The sequence below is a fragment of the Esox lucius genome, chromosome 1 (assembly GCF_011004845.1).
Source record: "Esox lucius isolate fEsoLuc1 chromosome 1, fEsoLuc1.pri, whole genome shotgun sequence".
Classification (NCBI taxonomy): domain Eukaryota; kingdom Metazoa; phylum Chordata; class Actinopteri; order Esociformes; family Esocidae; genus Esox; species Esox lucius.
The window spans coordinates 12,904,378-12,925,955 of NC_047569.1; the positions used below are offsets into that span (position 1 = coordinate 12,904,378).

Consider the following 21,578-nt stretch of genomic DNA (forward strand, 5'->3'; position numbering starts at 1 on the left):
GGTTTAGACATTAATGGCTGTGTGTTGTGTTATTTTAAGGGGACAGCAAATTTACACTGTTATAAAAGCTGTACACTCACTATTTTACATTGTAGCAAAGTGTCATTTATTCAGTGACACATGAAAAGATATAATCAAATATTTGCAAAATGTGAGGGGTGTACTCCCTTTTCTCAGATACTGTAACTATAGAATGACCCTGATATCTGGTCTGAAAATTAGTGGAGTCATGTTTTGTTACAATTACTTTAGCCATTCTGCTTCGCTGATTGCTCAATTCCAATAGTGGCGGGTAGATACAGTATAGTTGTCCTTGTTAAATTGAGCCAATAAAGATGTCTCAACAATGTTCCTATCGGCCACAGCATTGCAGGATAGCCAGGGCGCCTAATGTTCTCGGGTTTGTAATGACTACAGCCTGACGGACAACTCTACTTCCTGGTCCGATTATGTTCCTACCCTCTTAGGCTGGCTTTTCAAAATAGGGAATTTATAGAGATTGTCCGAAGCTTGCTAGCCAGCTAGTTCTTTTGAGATTTGTGAAACAATGGCTGCTTCTGATGAGAAAAGCTCCTCATTACAAGAAGAGCAAGACATTGCTATGAATTCTGGAAATTGTAGTTTGATTACAACCAGGAAAATCTAGATGGGCCGTTTCTATAAGGGAAATGTTCATATATGCGTAGTGTGAGGAAATTCACAATATGTAAATACCATATTCATGGCAATTTGGTATATAGGTAAATAGAGCTGCCATGAAATGTCCCTTTAAGTAATAACCTTAAGAAGATAAAACAAATACGCTGATGAACAGCAGACCCTACTCACCTAACTCACAACTTAATTCAAAAGCAAAATGAACAGCAGAACAGCCCTGGTTACACTCTTTCTGACATCAAGAAAAATAGACAGAGGAAGCACTGGTAGTTTGAACATTTTTTATTCATCATTTTTTTGCGTTCTTTAGATTTTTCTGCTTTACGAAACAAATGTTTGCAGATGTCCTATGAATAAACAACAGCACCATCTCAGAGAAAGGATCAACTTATCAATCCCTTTTTTGGAGAAAAAGACTCCTTGTCCAATCACGGCCTCTCCAGATTCCCATGGTGACACCCATTTTTTGTGTTACATTCTTTTAAGTGCGTTAGTAGACAATGTAACTGTTTGAATTAATGTGCAATGGCTGGAACTACGGTCAATTCAAAAATACATTTACATTGCTGCTATGACCCACATTGACTGTGTCTGTGTAAGGGTCGTCACTTGAGCTAGCATTAGAATCTGAAATGAGCCAATCATAACACATGGAGTCTGCTTTTAAACCACGCCCATCGTACCCAGCTTATCACCTTTACATACATCATCATCATCATCATCAGGATTAACAAGACTCTTTTGTCATACCTGTAGTTCTTGGTAAGACAAAAAGGTTAATAGATAAAATGGTTTAAAATAAAGTTTAGTGATTGTGCTTTTAAAACCAAAGTAAAACAAACGACAAACATTGACGACAACAACAAAATATAACAGTGCATAAAAACAAAAAATAAAAAAACAAAATAAAATATCCCAAAGTGGCACTTTCTCAGGGCAGCTAAATTAGCAATTTACAACATGGATGGAAAATTACAAAATAATTATATTTACTGGCATAATAAAATTATAATTTGCAAAAAAAACAAGGAAGACAAATTTGAAGTACCACAATGGGCGCATAAACAACAGGACATTATGTATACACGTATATTTACAAGACAGTCCACCCGTTCTGCTTGTAGCTAATTGAATTACAGTAACTCCAGACTGTACGGGCAGTGCTTCCCACAGATTTTGCCAAGGCAAGCTGAGTCAATCGTGTCAATAACTGGAGTCCAACGTTACTCCATATTGCATTGGAATAAAACATAACATACTACTGGGTATTTTGCTTTGTATTTACGCACCCTCTTTTATCCTCCGCCATTTTTCTTTCTTCTTGAAAGTGGACATAGAAAATGATAAATTAGAAAAACAACTGGTCTGTTTTTCAGATGTATAGAAACACGATTGACGTACAGTATTTGTCAGCAGACATGATGGTGCGATACTGAGATATTTAAAATGGGAAAAGGAACGATCACAGCGTTCCTCTTATTGAAAATTCCTTTTGGACAGACCGGTCTTAATCTTCAGCTCTCCACCATCTGGGAAACAGGCGAACACAACAACAATATTAGCAAGCATACATTTACTAGTACAAGCCTCAGTAATCCACCAAACCTGAGTTAGTTACTGTAGTCGGTACGTATGGTAGTCTACCTCTAAGTCCTCATCTTCTGGCTGGAAGGCCCCCATGGTGTTCAGGCTCATGTCGTTTGGGTTCCTGCGGGCCCCTAAGACGCCCTCCCCTCTCCGCCGGCCCCCTGAGCCCCGGGAGGACATGGAGCTAGAGGAACTTGGGTCCCTGTCTCTGGGAGTGTGGACCGTGGGGAAGGAGGGACGGCTGTAGGGAAGGATATCCTCTGGTCCTGGGGAGAAGGAGAAGACACAGTGAGAACCCATGTTGTACATTGCCGGAAACATCTAAGAGGAAGAATGTATGTAATCTAATCAAAATACATCTAGAGGAATGTTGGGGTACTACAGAGGATCACAGGTGAATAAATTCTCTCTCACTCTGTGGCCTCATCACATGTAAAATATTGAATAATTAAATAAAGATTAAATAACACTATCTTAACTAGAAGAAAATCTAATTAGTGATTACCAGTGGTGTTTGAAATCAGAGTTTCAGCATAAAATATCCTTTACTCTGTCAGTATGTATTTGTTGTAAAGAATTTGGCGGTAAACCTGTGGTACTTGGAAGAGATACAGAGTAAACTGAAAACAAAGCCTGTGTTGATTGGCTTCTTATTTTCTTCATTAATTAGGCTGTTTTCTTCTTAACCATATGGTCTATCTACCAGAAACTCACGGTCCAAAAATACTACAATCACTAATGAATGTCTAAACACAGTTTTTTCAGGACAAAGTTCTGTGGTAACTGGCCGCTGGGGTCTAGAGCGTCCGGGTTGTTGAGACTAGAGTCTACCCACTGACCCTGCTGAACAGTCACAGGTCTATAAACAAATCATCTTTGTGACTTCTTTCTTTTGAAGTCATTTTTGTGGTAAGTTTCAAATATGACTTAACAACTATTAACGCGTCAGAGGGTTAACAACAATTACAAAAAAGGAAATTACGACAATCTTACAATTTCAGGGTCATTTCAACCATATACTGTTTAAAGATCACACCAGTGATTTTTCACCATTCTCTTCGTATATGAATAACGAATATCAGCACCGAATTTCTGAAACTTATTAACACCACTGTAGAAGATCACAATCACGATCTAAAGTTGCACTGGCCTTGTTTCATATCTACTGAGCAAAAAGAAACCGTTCTGTACCTGGATGTTGACGTGCCTTGCTGTTGCCGCTGCTCCCCTCGTATTTGCTCCCCTTTCCTCCACGTGACGTCTTCGGCCTGTCCTGGTCTTCCCGGCGCTCTGAGGAGCTGGTACGGGTGTCCGATCCCTCCCGTGGCCTGTAACCACCCCCTGAGCCCCCTCTCCTCTCCCTTCCCTCGCCTGCCTTTGGGGACAGGACCCCTCGGCCCTCCAAGGCAGTTTTGGAAGGGTGTGTGGGGGACTTGAGCGCCGCTGGAGGGGGGATGGGGGGAGGAGGCAGATCTGGGAGGTAAAATGAAGGAAGAGAGTGACATTAGTGACTCCGGCTAAGGTCTTTGATGGAAGGGACATAAGTCAACCTGCTCCAGTCTCGGTCGCTTCCTTCCCAACGGACGTGGGTGACAGGGAGAGAGAGCGAGGGAAAATGAGAGGGAACATCAGGGAGAGAGACAGGAAGGGATTAGGTCCGAAAGGGGATAAGAGAGAGAGAATTGGAGAGAGACAGAGAGAGGGTTTGCAAAAGGGAGCATGACGGTCAGCAGATCCCCTTCCTCTGTCGATGAATCAATGTTGCCTGTCCTTGAGCCATTCTTCTTGTGAGCCTGACTGGTGGGCCGTCTGAACGTGCACATGCACACCCACCCGCCCACACACACGCGTGCATACACACCCAAGCACACGCGCACGGGCGGGTCCAAACAAACCACACGCCGCCCGAGAAAAGCCGCGTCCGCTCTGCTCGCGATCGATGGCTTTTCATCTTCTAATCAGCGTCACAGCTGAGGGACGACTCTGTCTCTGTCAGCAGGCCTGGCCCATAATCCACCCAGGATTACAAAGTTAATAAACGTAGCAACCGGCCGGCGCCGCCACTCGCCCCCAACATCCCGACGTCCGCTGATGCCAAAAAAAAAAAAAAAAACTTTTCGTGATCACACCCTTTGTGTACCGTAAATCGAAGCACACCCACCGTAACGACGCTGTCACCGGGGTGGGCTGGGGGGGGGGTTGACGTTTTTTTGCTTAGTCGCTTTGGCTGAATCAGAGGGGTTTAATTACACTCCCCTGATTAACGCCCCCCCCCACACACACACACACACACGCCCACAGGCACCTCCTGAAAACACAATGGGCCCGTCGATATCATAAGGTGGAGAGGTGTCTGCAGTCTGCTTCTTTTTCTCCCATGCCTCCTGCATTAGTCAGGATCAGATCAATGCCCCCGTCTGTGAGATATAGCCCACTGCCATGGAGGAGAGCACAGCCAGGCAGATTTACCAACCCATGGAGGAGAGAACAGCCAGGCAGATTTACCAACCCATGGAGGAGAGAACAGCCAGGCAGATTTACCAACCCATGGAGGAGAGAACAGCCAGGCAGATTTACCAACCCATGTTGGAGAGAACAGCCAGGCAGATTTACCAACCCATGTTGGAGAGAACAGCCAGGCAGATTTACCAACCCGTGGAGGAGAGAACAGCCAGGCAGATTTACCAACCCGTGGAGGAGAGAACAGAGGCCAGGCTTGAGAAGCGGCATGTGCACTCTCAACAGGGCCTCAACGATGAACAGGCAGGTTGGAGAATGCGCCGGCAGGCTTTGTAGGTTTGATTCCCACAAGGGACGCCAATCCTAAAGGTATTTGCTAAACGAAGATATTACCAAAGAGGGCATGGTAAGGCTTAACTGGAATGTGAAGGTTGAAAGAAGCATTAAACCCATCTTTGAATCACTTGGGGGAAATAACCCAGCCGTCTCACCAAGCCACCGAGCAAACAAGACCGAAATGAGCAGGTCAAACAGGGGCAGGGCGGACAGAGGGGGGAGACGGTGGAGGTTTCGGTCCACTCGTCTGACTGCCTTTTTATTGCCCTCTTAGCTGCTGCTGTTTATGGGTATTTATGAGTGCCCTGTCCAGCTGCTCTCTCGCTCTGACCTGGAAACATCAGGGGGCACTGGAAATGAGAAATGCCTACCAGACTTTCAAATAGCACACAATCAGTGTACGGACAGGGTCCTGTTTTATCCAAAGGGCTGCGTTGTAGTTCTGTTCACCTTATAAACAGCACCTGCCTGCACCCTCTATCACCTTTCTGTCACCAGCCCCAGCACCGCATACGTGTGTGTGTGCGTGTGTGTGTATGGGTGGGGGGGGTGCAAAGGCAATAACTGCCAAATGAAAAACGATCCATTCAGATCAAATATAATCAGCGACCGGACCAGGCTGACAGACAGACAGGACCGAAGAGCTGCCCGTCTCCTCCTCTTCTCCCCCTCCCCCTCTCAACCGCAAACAGGGAACGAAGATGGGGAGAAAGGAAAAGGGAAATGAAGGGGGGGGGGGTTGGAAGCTGGTGGAGGGTTGAGGTAAAGACAGGTGGTGGAAGATGGAGGGAGGGGAAGGAGTGCAGGGTGATGGATGGAGAGATGACTTGAAAAAGGGAGGGGCCATGGCTGTGGTGGCAGGCAGGCGGGACGGAGGGAAGGAGGGCCGGGTGCAGCAGAGTAGGGTTTGGTGCAGTGATATAGCTGGTCTGGGGCTGGATATTAAATCTCCTGTCAAGTGCTTCCAACACACAAGGACACCTGACACTTAGAAAGCCAGTGCCACACGCTAACACACACAACTACCCACAACCCTCACCCCACAAATGCACAGCCACATGTGGCTAAACACACAACTGCATACACAAACGCAAACACACACTCCGAAAGCCAAACTAAACTAAAATGTTTGAGTCTTAACACATGAGCCACAAATCCAGCAAAAAGAAATGACCTTAAAGTTAACATGTTTCATGTTGACCAGGATATTCCGGGGGCTGTTCATTGTTGCTCTGTATTTAGCCTCGGCTTTGATTATTCCTGGCTCCTGAACTGGAGGCCAGCGTGCCACTTCAATAAGAGCCAGAACACCTGGGGCAATTTCATTAGTGGCCGGCTGGAGTGGAAGACATCTCAGTGTCAACAGCAGCAGAAAGGGCTGGACAAGAGCTGTCCTCTGAGACAGCCCCCCTCCTTCCATTCTCCTCTATATACACCCCCCCCCCCCGCGCCATTTCCCATTTATTCCCTCCTCTATACACTACTCGCTTCTCCCTCTATAATCCCCTTCTATATGCCCATAATACCCCCAATAAACCCTCACCATACCCTTCTACACCCTCACCATACCCCTCTATAACCGCTCTACACCCTCACCATACCCCACTATAACCTCTCAATACAGTCACCATACCCCACTATAACCTCTCAATACCGTCACCATACCCTTCTACACCATCACCATACCCTCACCATACCCTTCTACACCCTCACCATACCCATCTATAACCTCTCTACACCCTCACCATACCCCTCTATAACCGCTCTACACCCTCACCATACCCCACTATAACCTCTCTACAACATCACCAGACCCTTCTACACCCTCACCATACCCATCTATAACCTCTCTACACCCTCACCATAACCCTCTATAACCTCTCTATACCGTCACCATACCCCTCTATAACCTCTCTACACACTCACCATACCCCTTTACACCCCCACCAAACCCATCTAAAACCTCTCTATACCCTCACCATACCCCCCTATAACCTCTATAAATTCTCTATACCCTCACCATACCCCTCTATACCCTCACCATACCCCTCTATAACCTCTATAACCACTCTATACTCTCACTATACCTCTATAACCTTAATATCCTCACCATACCCCTCTATAACCTCTCTACACACTCACCCTACCCCTCTACACCCTCACCAAACCCATCTATAACCTCTCTATACCCTCACCATACCCCTCTATAACCTCTATAAATTCTCTATACCCTCATCATACCCCTCTATAACCTCTCTATACTCTCACTATACCTCTATAACCTTAATATCCTCTCACCATACCCCTCAATAACCTCACCATACCCCTCTATAACCTCACCATACCCCTCTATAACCGCTCTATACCCTCACCATTCCCCTTTATAACATTCCCCTCCCTACACCCCCCATAACCCACCCATACCCTGTCAACAACCCTCTATAAAACTCAGATTCTCTGACACACTCCCAGTCGCTCCCAGTCGGACACACTGTGTCTCAGGGAGGCGTTGTGACACCCATCACTCTGGAAGGGGGCGGGGGACCAGAACACAGATGGCCCCGTGGTAGAGGCCCTTCATACAGCAGTGTAGTGTGGGGGGAGGCGTGTACCTTCAGGGTAGGCCTCACGTCGCTGGGGCCCTGGGTGGACGGCTGCAGGATGCTGCTTCTGCTTCTTAGGGGGCCTCTTCTGCATGTTGGCCGTGCTCATGTTGCTGTCTGTGGACAAGGGGCTCCCCGGGCGGTGGCCAGAGGGGGTCATTTGGTACTTTCGTGCTGAAGAGAGAGACACAAGAAGGACAGCAATATGAACCGTCTGAAGAGTTGGCAAGCTAGACAAATGTAAGCCCATAAAATCAGAATGCGTCCCTCCGCGATGGAGAGGCCGTTCCCTTTGCGCGTCCTCACCTCCGGGGCCTCCCTCCTGGCAGGGCGCGGGGTTGGGATACTTGGCCACCTTGAGGCCGGCATACTCGGCGGCGGCCGCCACGGCCTGGGCGAAGTCGGCGTCCGTGAAGAAGGAGCCGTCCGAGGAGCTGACGGCGCTGGAGCGCCCCGACGAGGCGTTGTCCTCCTCGGAGGCCGAACCCCAGCCGTTAATCATGGAGCCCGTCACAGAGCTCTCCAGGTCCCCCACGCTGGAGGCCGGGGTCTGCTCCAGGCCCCGCAGCAGAAGCCGCCGCGGGTGCATCTGGTGGGGCTGGTGTGGGTGGGGGTGGGTGTGGTGGTGGCGGTGACGGTGCACCTTGGCCACCTCGGCGTCCGTCTCGTCCCCCTCCTCCTCCGGCATCTCCTCCTCCTCCGGGCCGTCCATGTCCAGGGCCAGAGGGCCGGAGATGTAGCCGTATGTGTGGGTCGGGGACAGGGGACGGGGCGGCGGGCTGGCCGCGTGGCGTCTGAAACAAACATGTTCTCAGCATAACGATAAAGGCAAAACTATTCGAAATCTAACGTGGAACCGAATGAAACTTTCAGGCTTTTCCACGCTTTATTGGCAGGGGAGCATGCTGAAATAATAGGAGGCAGGAATCGAACCCGCGCTGCGGAGGCTTAGACACCCACTGTTAAATCAGCTCCACCACAACACAGTTTAAACCCCCCCCCCGGGTACCTGCGCTCATGTCCGGAGCTATCCAGCGTCTCCTGCAGCATGGGTTGGAGCTCCTCCTGGGGCGACGGGGTGAGGGTGGCCGTGGACTGGTGGCTGTAGGAGACCGCGGCAGGAGACGAAGCAGCCCCCCTCACGGGCGGAGTGGGGCCCCTCTCCATCTCCTCGTCCTCCAGCTCGTCCGGTTGCAGGTACATGCACGAGGGGGGCAGGGGGCACTGCATGTCTGGGTCGTAGCTGTCAGCGCCGGGGTGGGGGGGGGGGGGGGGGGGGGCACACCGGTTAGCTGGATGTCAGTCACTGTGATTGGTGCACTCGTACAAAGCACTAAATATGCGCGCCTCGCTTCTGTCACGGGTTCACAGGAAAGGAGAAGGTCTGAGGTGTACTTAGCGTTCGACACAATAGAACAGAAACCGGTAGGGCTGATTTGAGCGCGTGTGTGTGTGTGTGTTTAGTATACCACACCTTTCGTCCATGGACAGGGAGTACTCCTCTGTGTTGTGGCAGGGGGGCGGGTTGGCTGGGGGCGGGGGCAGGAGGTCGGCCCAGTTCATTGCGTTCTGTTTGGGCAGTTTGGGGGTGCGCACTCCCTTCTTTTGGCCTTGACTCCCTGCTCAAATGCGAACAAAGAACCCCCGTCAGTCAAAGACATGCCGGCACATGCCCCCGATGTCACAACCTCCTCCGTAACGCAGACATATGCATTATTAATGCACGCAAGATGACTGGAGGAATGAATGAACAGACAACAAGCGAAAATGCGGGGACAAACAGGGCTACTCTGAGACGTTTTTCAATTTCCGTTCCCTTTGAGGACGCTGCGCCATGCGCCCTACCTCTCTGTTGGTAATTAATGCCAGCCATGCCATCGAGAGCACAGTCATTTTTCAACTGTAATGTTCCCCATTGCCAAAAAGTTAAATTAGAGATGTGAGGCGAGACAGGAAAAAACCCGCAAAGACCAATTAACAGCAGTTAGAACGGAGAGCAGAGTAGCTGTGAGCTTGGCGAGAACAGACCCCTTCTCTTTAATGAGCTGAAATTCAAATTCGATATCAGGATGGTTCCTGGGTATTATGGCGCCAGTGTTGCGTGCCATCTGGATTGTGTGGGTCATTTGTCCTTGTCCAGAATCAAACACAGCACCTCTGACGAGATTATACTCCTCTTCACAGTAATGAAAGGAACGGTAATTCATGCTTTGTTTTTTTACGACAAACTGTAATACCGAATTAAAGACCAGGGACTAGCTCGCTAGACAAAGAAGCACACCAAAAAACGATCCTCCCTGTGGGAATTTTTCCTTGTACAAACAAGAGCTTTAGCTTTTACCCATGAACATACAAGTGGAGAAAAAAAAAAACAAGGGGGTTGGTTTTCACTTCCTTGTTTTCAGACAGTGTTGATTTATTTCTTTGTTTTATTTTCAGATTTCCACTATACCAACGGCAACTGCATTTAAATTCTCTTCAAGAAAGACTGACACGGAAATTAATCAAATTACCATTTTAAACCATCATGCGTTATTAGCTTCGCTGTGATTTATTGCTTTTGAAGATTTGTGAAATGAAGCTTCGGGGTTGAACGTGATTAAGCGGTTGATAGAAATAAAAAAAATGGAACGGAAAACGGCGACGATAATTCACAGCGATTCGCCAGACATTCACACAGTAAACACACTAATCAACTCTCCTGAGACAGAGAGTGTGGCGGTGATGGATGGATGTTGGTTTGATAACCCCCACTCCTCCCCCCAGTCCTCACCAGAAGTGCTGCTGCTTCCCCGGTCCGAGCTGTTGTAAGACCCACCGGTGTGGCCGTCGTGGGCCTGGTTGTAGGGGATGGTGGCTGGCATGGGACAGTCCCCGGCTCTGTAGTGGTCTGTCAGGGACAAAGAGGACGGGGGTCAGTGTGGCCCAGGAAATGACACGTGACTTAACTCTTTGCAGCAATGGACAAACAGGAAGACGGAAAGGGGAATGAAGTGAAAGAAGGTAATCACTGATGGGCTAACACAATGTAACAAACCGTACAAATGACGATGGACGTGTTGTGTCACTGTGTTATATAGATTCCGATTAACCTGATAGTTAGCTCAAACCTTCACCACTAGGAGACTGGTGTAATATGATGCCATAGGTTTTCATGCGGCATGCTTGTAATGTCAGTAGTGCTGAGAGAAAAGACGTGCCGTTTCTGGTCCGCACGAGAGAACATGATGAAAGTTGCCTAGGGAAAGCAGCGGCTCTTTCGAGCAGAAAAGAACCTGGTGATGACACGTAGTTTAGAGCCTGTGTGTCGGTTCTGACCCACATTTACCTTTCACCTTTAAATACCTGACACCTGGAGAATTCCTTACACCTAGATATGAGGATTTACCAATGACGTGCCACCCAGAAAGGAAGGACAGACAGCCAGGACCAAACCCAGAATGTAGACCAGAGAGTATGTATGAAGACAAGGAGGAAAGGGGAGTTATGGACAAGTGCATAGCAGGACAATGAGAAGGAGACTGATGATGCCCTAATACTGATCCAGTTGAATGGGGGCGAAAGGGAGGCAAGTGAGAAAAGAGCGCTCTTCAGCATGGTGTAGAACAGGTCCCATCCACACGAAGAGAATGGAGAGGGAAACAGAGACTGGATGGAAAATGGCCGCCGTTTCCCGGCGTACACTCACCCATGTTCAGCCTGTTCTGCTCCATGATGTTGTACTGGTGGAGCTGTGAGCTCATTTCCTGTTGCTTCTGGTGCTGAGCCGACGCGGGCTTCCAGCCGTGCTTCTCGTTCACCTCTCCCCCCCCGCCTCCTCCTCCGCTCCCTCTGTCCCTCTCGGTGTTGATGTTGTTTCCTAGGATGGAGGACTGGATGAGCTGCGTGGTGGCATAGGGCGTGGGCTGTCCCCCCGGGCCGACGAAGCGCCCGTCCTTCAGGTTGGGGCTGTTGAAGGTCTTCATCTCGTTGATCTTGTTGGAGAGGTCCACATCTCCGTACAGCCCACCCTCAGGGACCATCAGGTTGGTCTGCTTGCTCTCCATCTGGTTGCTGTAGTTGGCGATGCAGTCGGCTGGATAACATGGGTTTAGGGGTTAAGTCAAACGCTGTGACTAACGTCTACAGCTAGGTTCACGGGGAGAGCTTTGCCGGCTGCACAGACGGCATGAAGACGGCCTCGCATTGAGTTGTATTCACCGGCAACGCATCCCAAAAAAAAAAAAAAGAAGCTGAATGGAAGCTGAACGGATCAAGGTTTCAAAATGACAGAAAAGAAATCAGTCATTTGTGCTCTTTAATGGATCACTGTGCCAGCCAAGCGGATATCTGTATTTTATGTAAAACTCCAATTCATTACTTACGTCAACTATCCCTATCTGATTCTGAGTGGAGCTGTATTACTCTTCCGCTGTACATTCTCTGTTTCAATAATGCCCTTGTCTAAGCCACGGTTCATTGTGGGTTTCATCTCTCCTCGCCCCTATCAGACGCCCCGCGTCGAGGCTTTGCTCGTTGAGAAGGACGGTGGCGCTTGTCTGTATCAAAAGGCTGGAACGAGACGTGCAACGGAGAGCGCAGCCTCCACCTGACAGATCCAATTTTCCCTGGCTCATAAAATATTCAAATCCTCTCGCAAATCTAAGAGGCAGCCTTGCGGTAAATACCAAGAAAGGCTATAAGTGGAACAACCGAGTGCACACAAGCTTCACATTTCCAAGGACCCGAGGGATATCTCAGCCCCTTCAGAAGGTAGATGTGGAGAAAGGGCCCCTATGTGTCAGATAAAGACTCCCCAACCCGTATCCCCGCGCTGTGTCACCTAGCTGGTGATCCTGTTAAATGTTCACAGGGTTTAGCTTGGGCAGACAAAGCAGACGTCTTTACACTTGGGGGAGCCATGCGGTGAGGGAGAAGTGCATGTTATCCCTTCTCAAACAAACCCACACAATGTCACCGGAACCAATGTTAGGGAAAAGTTCAACACAACACATAACGACAAGCTGGATTAGGTTTCTCTAGTGTTGACTCTGATGGGTACATGGGCCGTTGGCTATGTATCTGATGGGAATACCGATTTCGGACAGTTTTTATAAGCCTCTTGACTATGATACTTAACCCGGTGACAGCACAACCCTTGTGGAACTAGTACAGGTACTACAACAGGAGTGTGTGTAAAGGGTTGACGCCTCCTGGGAGTCAACAGGTAGGTGGGTTAGAATGAAAGGCTTCACACCACTGCGTTGTTCAATATTCATTACCGATTGGCTTGATGTCTTTGTAGTTTGGATCATGTGTGCCTGTATGGTATAGACTGTAAACAGAGCCCTTAAAAATTATTGGATCTCAAACAAGGCTATGTTTACCAGTTTGGCCTTACACTCAAAATAAGAGAAATCTAACATTTAATTGAGGAAAAATTGCTCAAAGAAAAACAAACTCTCAATCAAGAAATACATATTTTTCTCAAAACTTGTCACGATTCTTGGCACCCATAGGAATTCTTACAAACCAAAAGTATCTTCCCCCTGTGATATATATTCTCATTAGGAACTCAAGTCATCCATGACTTCCAATTTTACCTCAATTAAAGTTTACATTTCTCTCATATTTTCAGAGTAAGATCAAACTGATAAACAACAATGACATTTTTTCTCATCTTTACCGAAGAGACCAATCATCTTGGAGGGCACTCTACCATGTGTATGACAAAGAAAATACTTCTTACTGTTATAGTTATGTTGGAAACCAATGTCTAATGGCAACAGGGAACAAGAGGGACTGTGGTTTACATCCATATACTGGATCTCGAGAGGAAGATTGGGGCTGTGGTTAAGGGTTTACAGCAGACCTCAAATCCCTTGTCCCTACCTTGCACAAAGAGCCCTACATCTCCCCTCTCGGCCAGATGTTGGCTCCTATCCTCTGTAAGTTTTACAACACATAGCTCTTAGTGTGGGTGGGTGGGTGTGTGTGCGCCCCTTGTTACAGCACAACAGAGTCAAACTCACTCCCTTCTGTTTGTAGAAAGTACTGCTGACTAAACTAAAAGGCCACCTGGATGTCTACTAGAGCCCTGTTGTTACTCTCCATCTTCCTGGCCCTTCGTAACTTGCTTCCCCTCATCCTTCTATCCTCTCCATTCATCTTGTTGTGTGCTTCGTCTCCTCCTCCATTCCCTCCTCTGCCCCCCCCCACACACATTTCTTTATTCTGTGTTGGCTACAGTCTGCAGTCCCGTCCTGACCTCTGCCACTACTCCACATTTCTTAAATAACCGAGCACTTAGCGGGAATGACATTAAGGGGTTCTAGCAACAGTATGGAGAACAGCAGAGCAATTCGATTAGCAGGAGAGTAAACCCATAAGGCCCTTGGAGCAAGCTCCTTTTATATCCTGCCTAAAACAGCCTTCCTTTAACCTCTAATAAATCCCACACGCTACTCTTAAGCCTCACATCCTGGAAGTTTGCGCTCACAGAGCCCTGCGACGAGAACGGTGAGTAGGAGAGGTCTCCGGGGACCTAACCCAGATACGGGATGTCACTCCTCTCCCCGCTTCCAACCGACTAAACACGCTCCTTTTTGGGATTCTCCTCTGTGCTTGCTCGTGTTTTTTTTTGTAAAATATTTTTTGCTTAATTGGATCGGTGCAGATTAGAGCGGCGTCTGGTGGGCGTGGCTGGAAACTCACCGGGGCGGCTGTATGTGGCCAGGTTGCTGTCACTGTTGCCTTGACCCGCCGTGCAGCAGTTCATGCTGCAGTCGTTGTGATTGGAGCAGGAGTTCGGCCAGGTGTCTGCCAGCCAGGGCTGTGTGGGGGACTCCCCGATGTTCAGCAAACCAGGCCTGCAGGGGCGCCACGCAAAAGAAGTCAACGCTGAGACAAACATGGGACTTGCTTCACCGCTGTAACAACTCAAGGATGGACACTGATGAGGATGGCGAGAAAGTGGCATTAAATTAACTATTGATTAACGGCGATTCCCTGAACACTGGATGAACGGAACCGGACAAATGTTTGGACTCACCTACTCATTAATTGGCTTTTGTTTTATTATATCTCCACATTGTAGAATAATAGTGAAGACATCAAATCTATGAAATAACACATATGGAATCATATAGTCTTCAAAAAGGTGTTAAACAGATCTTCAAAGATACCACCATTTGCCTATACGACAGCAGCGTTGCACACTTTTGGCATACCCTTAAACCAGCTTTATAAGTTACTTTCTTGGAATGCATTTCAATTAACAGGCATGCCTTGTTAAAAGATCATTTCTGTGATTTATTTCCTTCTTGATGTGTTAGGGTGGGAATAGAGAGGGGGACAAGATAGGGTTGGTATATAAAAAAAACATTGTTATGTCTTTAATATAGTAGTCCATATTATGCCAAGAACAATAAGCAAAGAGAAACGACAGCCCATCATTACTTTAAGACATGAAGGTAAGACAATATGGAAAATATCAAGAACTTTGAACGTTTCTTCAAGTGCAGTTCGCCAAAATCATCAAGTGCGTCAACCTGAACCTGGCTCTCATGAGGACCACCACAGGGAAAAAAGACGTAGAGTTACCTCTGCTACAAAGGAAAGGTTCTTTAGAGTTGCCAGCCTCAGAAATTAACTTAACTACATCTCATTTTGCAGCCCAAATAAATGCTTCACAGAATTTAAGTAAGACATATTTCAACATCCTCTGTTCAAAACCGGCTGCCTGAATCAGGCCTTCATACTCAAACTGCTGCAAAGAAACCTCTACTGAAAGTCACCAATATGAACTGGCTTAGGCCAAGAAACTTGCTTAGGCCAAGAAACACCAGAAATTGACATCTGCACCTGATGAGTCCAAATTTTAGATGTTTGGTTCCAACCGACGTGTCTTTGTGAGACGCTGAATGGGTGAACGGATGATCTCTGAATGTGTGGTTCCCACCATGAAGCATGGAGGTGTGATGGTGTGGGGTTGCTTTGCTGGAGACAGTATCAGAGATTTATTCAGAAATCAAGGAACTCTCAACCAGCATGGCTCCAATAGCATTTGGCAGCAATACGCCACCCTATGTGGTTTGAACTTAGTGGGGACTATAATTAGTTTTTCAACATGACAATGACCTAAAACACCTCCAGGCTGTGTAAGGGCTATTTGACCAAAGGCAGTGATAGTGCTGCATCAGAGGACCAGGTCTCCACAATCCCCCTCCTCAACCCAACTGAGATGGTTTGGGAAGACTTGGACCATGGACTGAGGGAAAACCAGCCAACAAATTCTCAGCATAATGTGGAAACTCCTTTATGACTGTTAAAAAAATATTCCAGGTGAATACCTCTTGAAGCTGTTTGGGAGAATACGATGCGCTATCATCAAAACAAAGGGTAAACAAAGTATCAAAAATATAAATGCATTTTAATTTATTTAACATTTGCTTTTGGTGAATAAAAAATAACACTGTGTTATTTCATGGTTTTAAAAACCTCACTATTATTCTGCAATGTGGATAGTAATAGTAAAACTAAAGAAATACCCCTGAATAGGTAGGTGTGTCCAAACTTTTGTATGGTACTGTATATATTGAAATTGTCACTAGTCCCTACGGCTAGGTTACTAGACTGTTGTTTTACAGGAAATTATGGCTTCTTCCAATTCCCTCACTCTCCTGTTTATCTACCTGCTCCATTGGACTTCCATGGGCATTACAGGAAAGCTCAGCTAAATAGATTGTGTGCGCTCGACTTGTCCGCGGCTGGTGACAGTGTTTGACTGAGCCCTCGTGAGCACTAGCGATCCGCCGGGATTAAAGCCACATAGAGTTCTCTCCAATCTTGGAGAATGCACGTCCGCAACACTCGCTGAACCATGAACGCTCCCCCAGTAGATTCCAGAGTGTCAGAGAATATCTCTATCATTCTTTAATGTTTTATAATACAGAACTGCAGTCAGAGATTGAAAATAGAGAAACAGAGATCAAAGGAGTTCATGGATTTGAACTTTCCCTGAGTGTACTTCTTGACACTGGAACACTAGGCTACTCAATTTATGCGGCATTTCATTGTTTCAGTTGGTTTCCATATCTCCTTACAGATTCCATCTGTTACAAGCCATGTCTCAGTAAAATAGCAGTCCTCTGCTGGTCCACACTTCCACATTGTGACCCCGGTGTCCACATTTGACCGTTGAAGCAGCCAGTCTAAAAAGGCTTATAATCCTCATATATTAGGACACCTACCAAAGCCCAAACGCACCACTGCAAAAATCCAACCTGCCAGACAATTGTGTTGTAAAGCCGTACAGGCCACGATAGAGCCTGACAGCAGCGTAGAAGTGTCTTAATCACAGACCACGGTAATAAGAGCACCGAACAAATAGACCTAACCATGGAACCAGAGAAGATAAATGTGCACAAAAGGACAACGCGAAACAGCGCTTCACCTCAACCGAGTCTGAAGACACTTGACCGTGGGTTCCACGTGACTGACCAGACCATGGGTTTCCTGCGTGAGGGGCTGAGGTGACTCGGTGGTCATCTGGCTAACGACACAAGCCTTTTTCCAACAGTCTCCTGAATCCCTCCTTGCTTTCCAAACAAACCTTCATTCTAAACAGGAGGGTGTGAGGAAACAGAACAAGCGCGGTGCCTGAGTGAAGCTTTGGCACAGCCTCGTGGCCGGATGAGGTTCCCTTCTCTTCAGGCTGATGAGTGTGGGGGTTTGGGCATATGAGATGATCCTTTGTTCCTGCTTGGTATCATACAGTACTTTCTGCACCTCCTTCCCGCCCATCTCCTCCGTCTGGTCCTGAAGCTTTAGGAAGTAAAAGCTCTCCCCCTAGTGTTCGTCAGAAGACGGTGCACGTCCCCAAGCACACACATTCTGCCAGCTATTTTCACCTCTACCCTCCAAATTGAATGTCAATATGTCTGTGGAATCTCAATACAGAGGGACCGACATGCTTTTTACCATTTCATACCGGTTCCCCCGCAGTAACCGGATCTGTCCTACCGACTGTACCACACAGGACCACTCAAGCCGAAGCGTGAGATGTCACACAACTCAATCTCGTGGTAGGTGTATGCATTCTTACCTTCCAGCACTGCTGACAGCCTCTCCTCCTCTCTGGTACGCCACTGGACAGAAGAATGACAGAGAATTACAAGTGAGACCACCACAATCCTCATGATCTTTAGAGCAACAGGCTTATTCATCAAAACATTTTTGACCATGACTGAGAAGTCAGTTGGAATCCACTGCAGGTGTTTGTTTGGGATTTTCAAAAGTGTGTTGGCGTGTGTGTACCACTCAGCCTTGTGTGGGGACTGGTCGATGTTGAGACACTGTGACAGGGTGTGTGTGTGTGTGTGTGTGGTGTTATGAGGCTTAAGGGACTGCACAGTGCTTTGCTCTCCTGGCATGTCTAGCTTGTGTTTGAAGCGCAGCGCTCTGGAAGTTGGACTCTTTCAAGGAGCTTTAAGCTGCCGGTGTGTGAAGGAGAGATAAACTCCAACTTTAATTGCAATCTCTTTTCTGAGGAAAGAGTGGTGGGCTTAGAACTGGGATGCCTGTCCCTCCCTCGAAACAGGAAGAATGAGAAAACGACAGCCTGTCTCGTGCCTCTGGTAGATGGAACATACAGAAATTCCACAATGCAAACCAGAAAGTGCCTCTCTAGTTAACATATAATGGAAGATTAACACCAAGAACATCCTGCCTTCATGTTCAGTGTCAAGCTAGCATCTAGGATTATCAACTCTGACCTCAAGACCCTAAAATAACCAGCTGACTAAACAGACTTCCCCTGAAAGCATTCCAACAGCGCACAGAACAGGACAGCAACAATAGAAGTATTAGACGTGATCCCAGGCCCTGAGGCTGACGGGAATGAGAAAAACAAAACCCTCAGTGTGGAGACAGCCTCTTCTCTGCACAGATGCGATTAGTCACCAAAACCACAGGCCTCACATACACACACCCTCTCTTCTGTGTCTCTCCCCCTCTCCTCTCTCTCGTTCACTGATGAACCGGGATACGAACAGGTGTGTAACACAAGTGCCAAAAAGCACACCTCTGCAGAAGAAAGTTAGAAAGGGGTGAGGGGGGGGGCAAGAGATTAGAGTAAGAGGGAGAGAAAAGGAAGGAGGCAGAAGGAGAGAAAACGAGGGGGAGGACAGAGACAGCCAGGGAGGCAGAGAACCCCTACGCGCAGGAAAATAAAAGAGAGACTCCATCTTGTGCTCCCATCTCCGTGGCCACGACTCTGTCTAATTGGTCCATGTGACTGGTGGTCTCTCATCCTCTTAAATCCCATCTGAGGCATAGAGCAGGGCAGCAGCAGCCCTTTGATCAAGTCTCTGCTGGTTTTAACAGCGTCTTAGTAGCACGCATGGCATGACTCTGAACGCACAGCCCACACCACTTGGTATCAGAGCATCTTTCTGATAGTTCTATAAACCTTTCTTGTGGCCCGTGTATTTTTAACGAAAGAGAGCGCCTTTTGATTTCTTTCCTGGCGACGGCTCTCTAGTGCAGAACCACCGCCGTGGCTGTTCAGGCCATCAGAGAGTGATTAATAGATGAGCAGTGTTGCACTGAAAAGTGGAAAATTTGACTTTTATGAGATGCAGTGTTATAGAGAAGGTGCTAGGCTTTTCAGAGTGCTTACCTGTAGGGGTGAAGGTGAAGGAGGGTACTGGAGATCCAAGCACAGGGGAGAAAGAAACACATTATTAATCAAACATAAAATAGCAACACATACATTGCTCTTGAATCCAATGAGCTGTCAAAAACGGGGTTCTCCTACCGGAGATGGTTTGGACCAAAACACACGTAACAAACATCTCATTTCACTCTCCAACAACAGACCCCAGCACTCTTTCATCCCACCGGGACCGGCACAGATCCTGCTGGGGAAGGTGAGTGCTGGGGCACCTGCTGTTTCCAATTCAGGCCCAGGCTATCGAAGACCCACCGGGCCCAGATTCCCCACCGGTGGAGCCAGGCTCTCTGTTATGGGGGGAAACAGACTCCCCGTAACAAACTCCCCATCGGCCACCCTGCTTAACGTCCCGCACTAGGGTACCGGAGGTCTCACAGGTTAACCAGTTCACCCAGACCCCCTATGATGCCATCTAAATGACTATACTACCATAATGAAGAATGTTTAGGTTTCAGGTCTGCCTAGAAATTCAATCCGCCGTTAGAACTGATTCTGATAAAGATGTCATCAACAACATTACCGGTATCCCAAATATTTCCCGTTTTCAGGATTGAGTGAATTTGAAACTGTTGGTTTAACAAAATATTCCGTTTCAAATAAATACAAAAAAGAATGTATATGTCATATCTTTTCCTTAATGGCGGCGCTGCAAACATGGGTTTCAAAGGAAAACAGCCGTTTTAAAATGGAAAGGCTTGTGCAATGAGCCATGCCTCCATTTGTCGGGAATTATAATCATATTAGGTGAAAGCTGAAGTGTCTACCTATCCATTTGCATACATACAGTTTATTCCCTGTTGGATTTCCAGTTTTTCAGACGATAGCAGGAAGAGATCACTTAACATCTCCTGGCCACTTGAAACCAGTTGAGTCTGGTTTAGATAGTGAGTCACTGCGCTAAAAAGGCTGGATGGAGTTTTAAGTCTGACATCTTAAAATGACCCTAGCCTTTCTTGACTTTCAAGTTATAGAGTTTGTAGGTTCCTGTAAAATCTTTCAAATTGTGTGATAACTGTTTAAACACACTTGATTGTCAAAGCCCACAACATGGTTAAACCACATAAGGAGACCAATTTTGAGATCTGGGAAAAATATATATTTTATTGAGTATTACCCTCAACCCCCCGAAAAAACACCCACTTAAGAGTTGAACAGGGCCAAAGGCTGTTGTCTCTAAAATGTAACTGTCAGGCTTGTACAAAACAATGCAGCACTGTCAGACAGATAGCTGGTTAAATAGCTATCTATCCGAGCACAGCTGCCTTCATGTCCTCATTTCCTCTTATTTGTGTAAACACAACCTTTCAAATGTCCCTTAAATGCCACAATTATCTGCTCTTGTTTGGATTCCTGATCTGTTCTTGAAACTCAGAGCAGCTGAACAGATTGGGCCTTTTGGAAAGATTTATCTGCCTACGATTCAGCTTTGAAGAGGAGATAAACTGACACTTGGCATGCAAGGTTGAGAAATGCTTACATGATTGAAATAAATGAATCAAATTACTGCAGCAATACAAAACTGTCAGAAACGCTCATTCACTGCCTGGATGAGATGTCCTGGCGTTGGTAATGTCACACACACGCACTCACACACAAATCCACGCACGCGGCCCAGTGCGTATGTAGAACCCACAGAACTATACACAGCATCTTCTCCTCCAATCCCCAACAGGTCGGATTCAAAACACTTCATCCTGAGAGCAGTTTGTTGCTTCATGTGGTTGCAATTATACTCCTCTTCTCTTCTGAAAACATTTGTGGTTACTAGTTCCAACAAAGACCGTGGACTCTTGTGGTTGTAAGGGAGCGGGAGGAAAGAGAGAGGGACGTATTTGCCTACTGTGCCCACATATGAGCTCAGAGAGTTAATGTGAGCAAACACAGATATGGTGCTGGGCTGCTCCTGTGGAAAAAGAGGAAAGGGGTCTTGGAAGGTTCATAGAGCCAATCCTCAGCTTCCACAGTAGCCTCCCCCTCCCAGCCTGGGGGCGTGGCACATTACCATCTTCACAGTCTTCAGCTGTATCAGTCTGTGGACACAAGTTCCTCTACGCACGCCCCGTCTTAGGTGACTTTAGGGCTTGGTTTGTGGACCTCGTATGCAGGCATGGCTTTATTTTCAACAGACCGCACAGCCTTTTCCAGTGCAAATGCCCAGCCCTGTGACCTGTGCATCCGTTTAACCATAGCAACATGCACAGCAGAACTTGAGCACGATACAG

General features: G+C 47.2%; 1 protein-coding gene across 3 annotated transcripts in view; it reads right to left on the bottom strand.

The window, feature by feature from the left end:
- Nucleotides 1-924: 924 nt before the first annotated feature.
- robo1 (roundabout, axon guidance receptor, homolog 1 (Drosophila)) overlaps nucleotides 925-21,578 on the bottom strand; it is a 160,783-nt gene continuing 140,129 nt past the window's right edge. For all 3 annotated transcript variants that reach the window (XM_034291657.1, XM_034291656.1, XM_029119536.2), the window contains 12 exons: nucleotides 19,303-19,329; nucleotides 17,728-17,770; nucleotides 14,337-14,491; nucleotides 11,332-11,718; nucleotides 10,417-10,533; nucleotides 9,118-9,262; nucleotides 8,653-8,886; nucleotides 7,950-8,437; nucleotides 7,653-7,817; nucleotides 3,436-3,717; nucleotides 2,302-2,510; nucleotides 925-2,186 (listed from right to left, as the gene is read on the bottom strand). In XM_034291657.1, coding sequence (XP_034147548.1) covers nucleotides 2,172-2,186; nucleotides 2,302-2,510; nucleotides 3,436-3,717; nucleotides 7,653-7,817; nucleotides 7,950-8,437; nucleotides 8,653-8,886; nucleotides 9,118-9,262; nucleotides 10,417-10,533; nucleotides 11,332-11,718; nucleotides 14,337-14,491; nucleotides 17,728-17,770; nucleotides 19,303-19,329 — 2,267 coding nt within the window. In that variant the 3' untranslated portion in view covers nucleotides 925-2,171. The remainder of the gene's footprint in view (nucleotides 2,187-2,301; nucleotides 2,511-3,435; nucleotides 3,718-7,652; nucleotides 7,818-7,949; nucleotides 8,438-8,652; nucleotides 8,887-9,117; nucleotides 9,263-10,416; nucleotides 10,534-11,331; nucleotides 11,719-14,336; nucleotides 14,492-17,727; nucleotides 17,771-19,302; nucleotides 19,330-21,578) is intronic.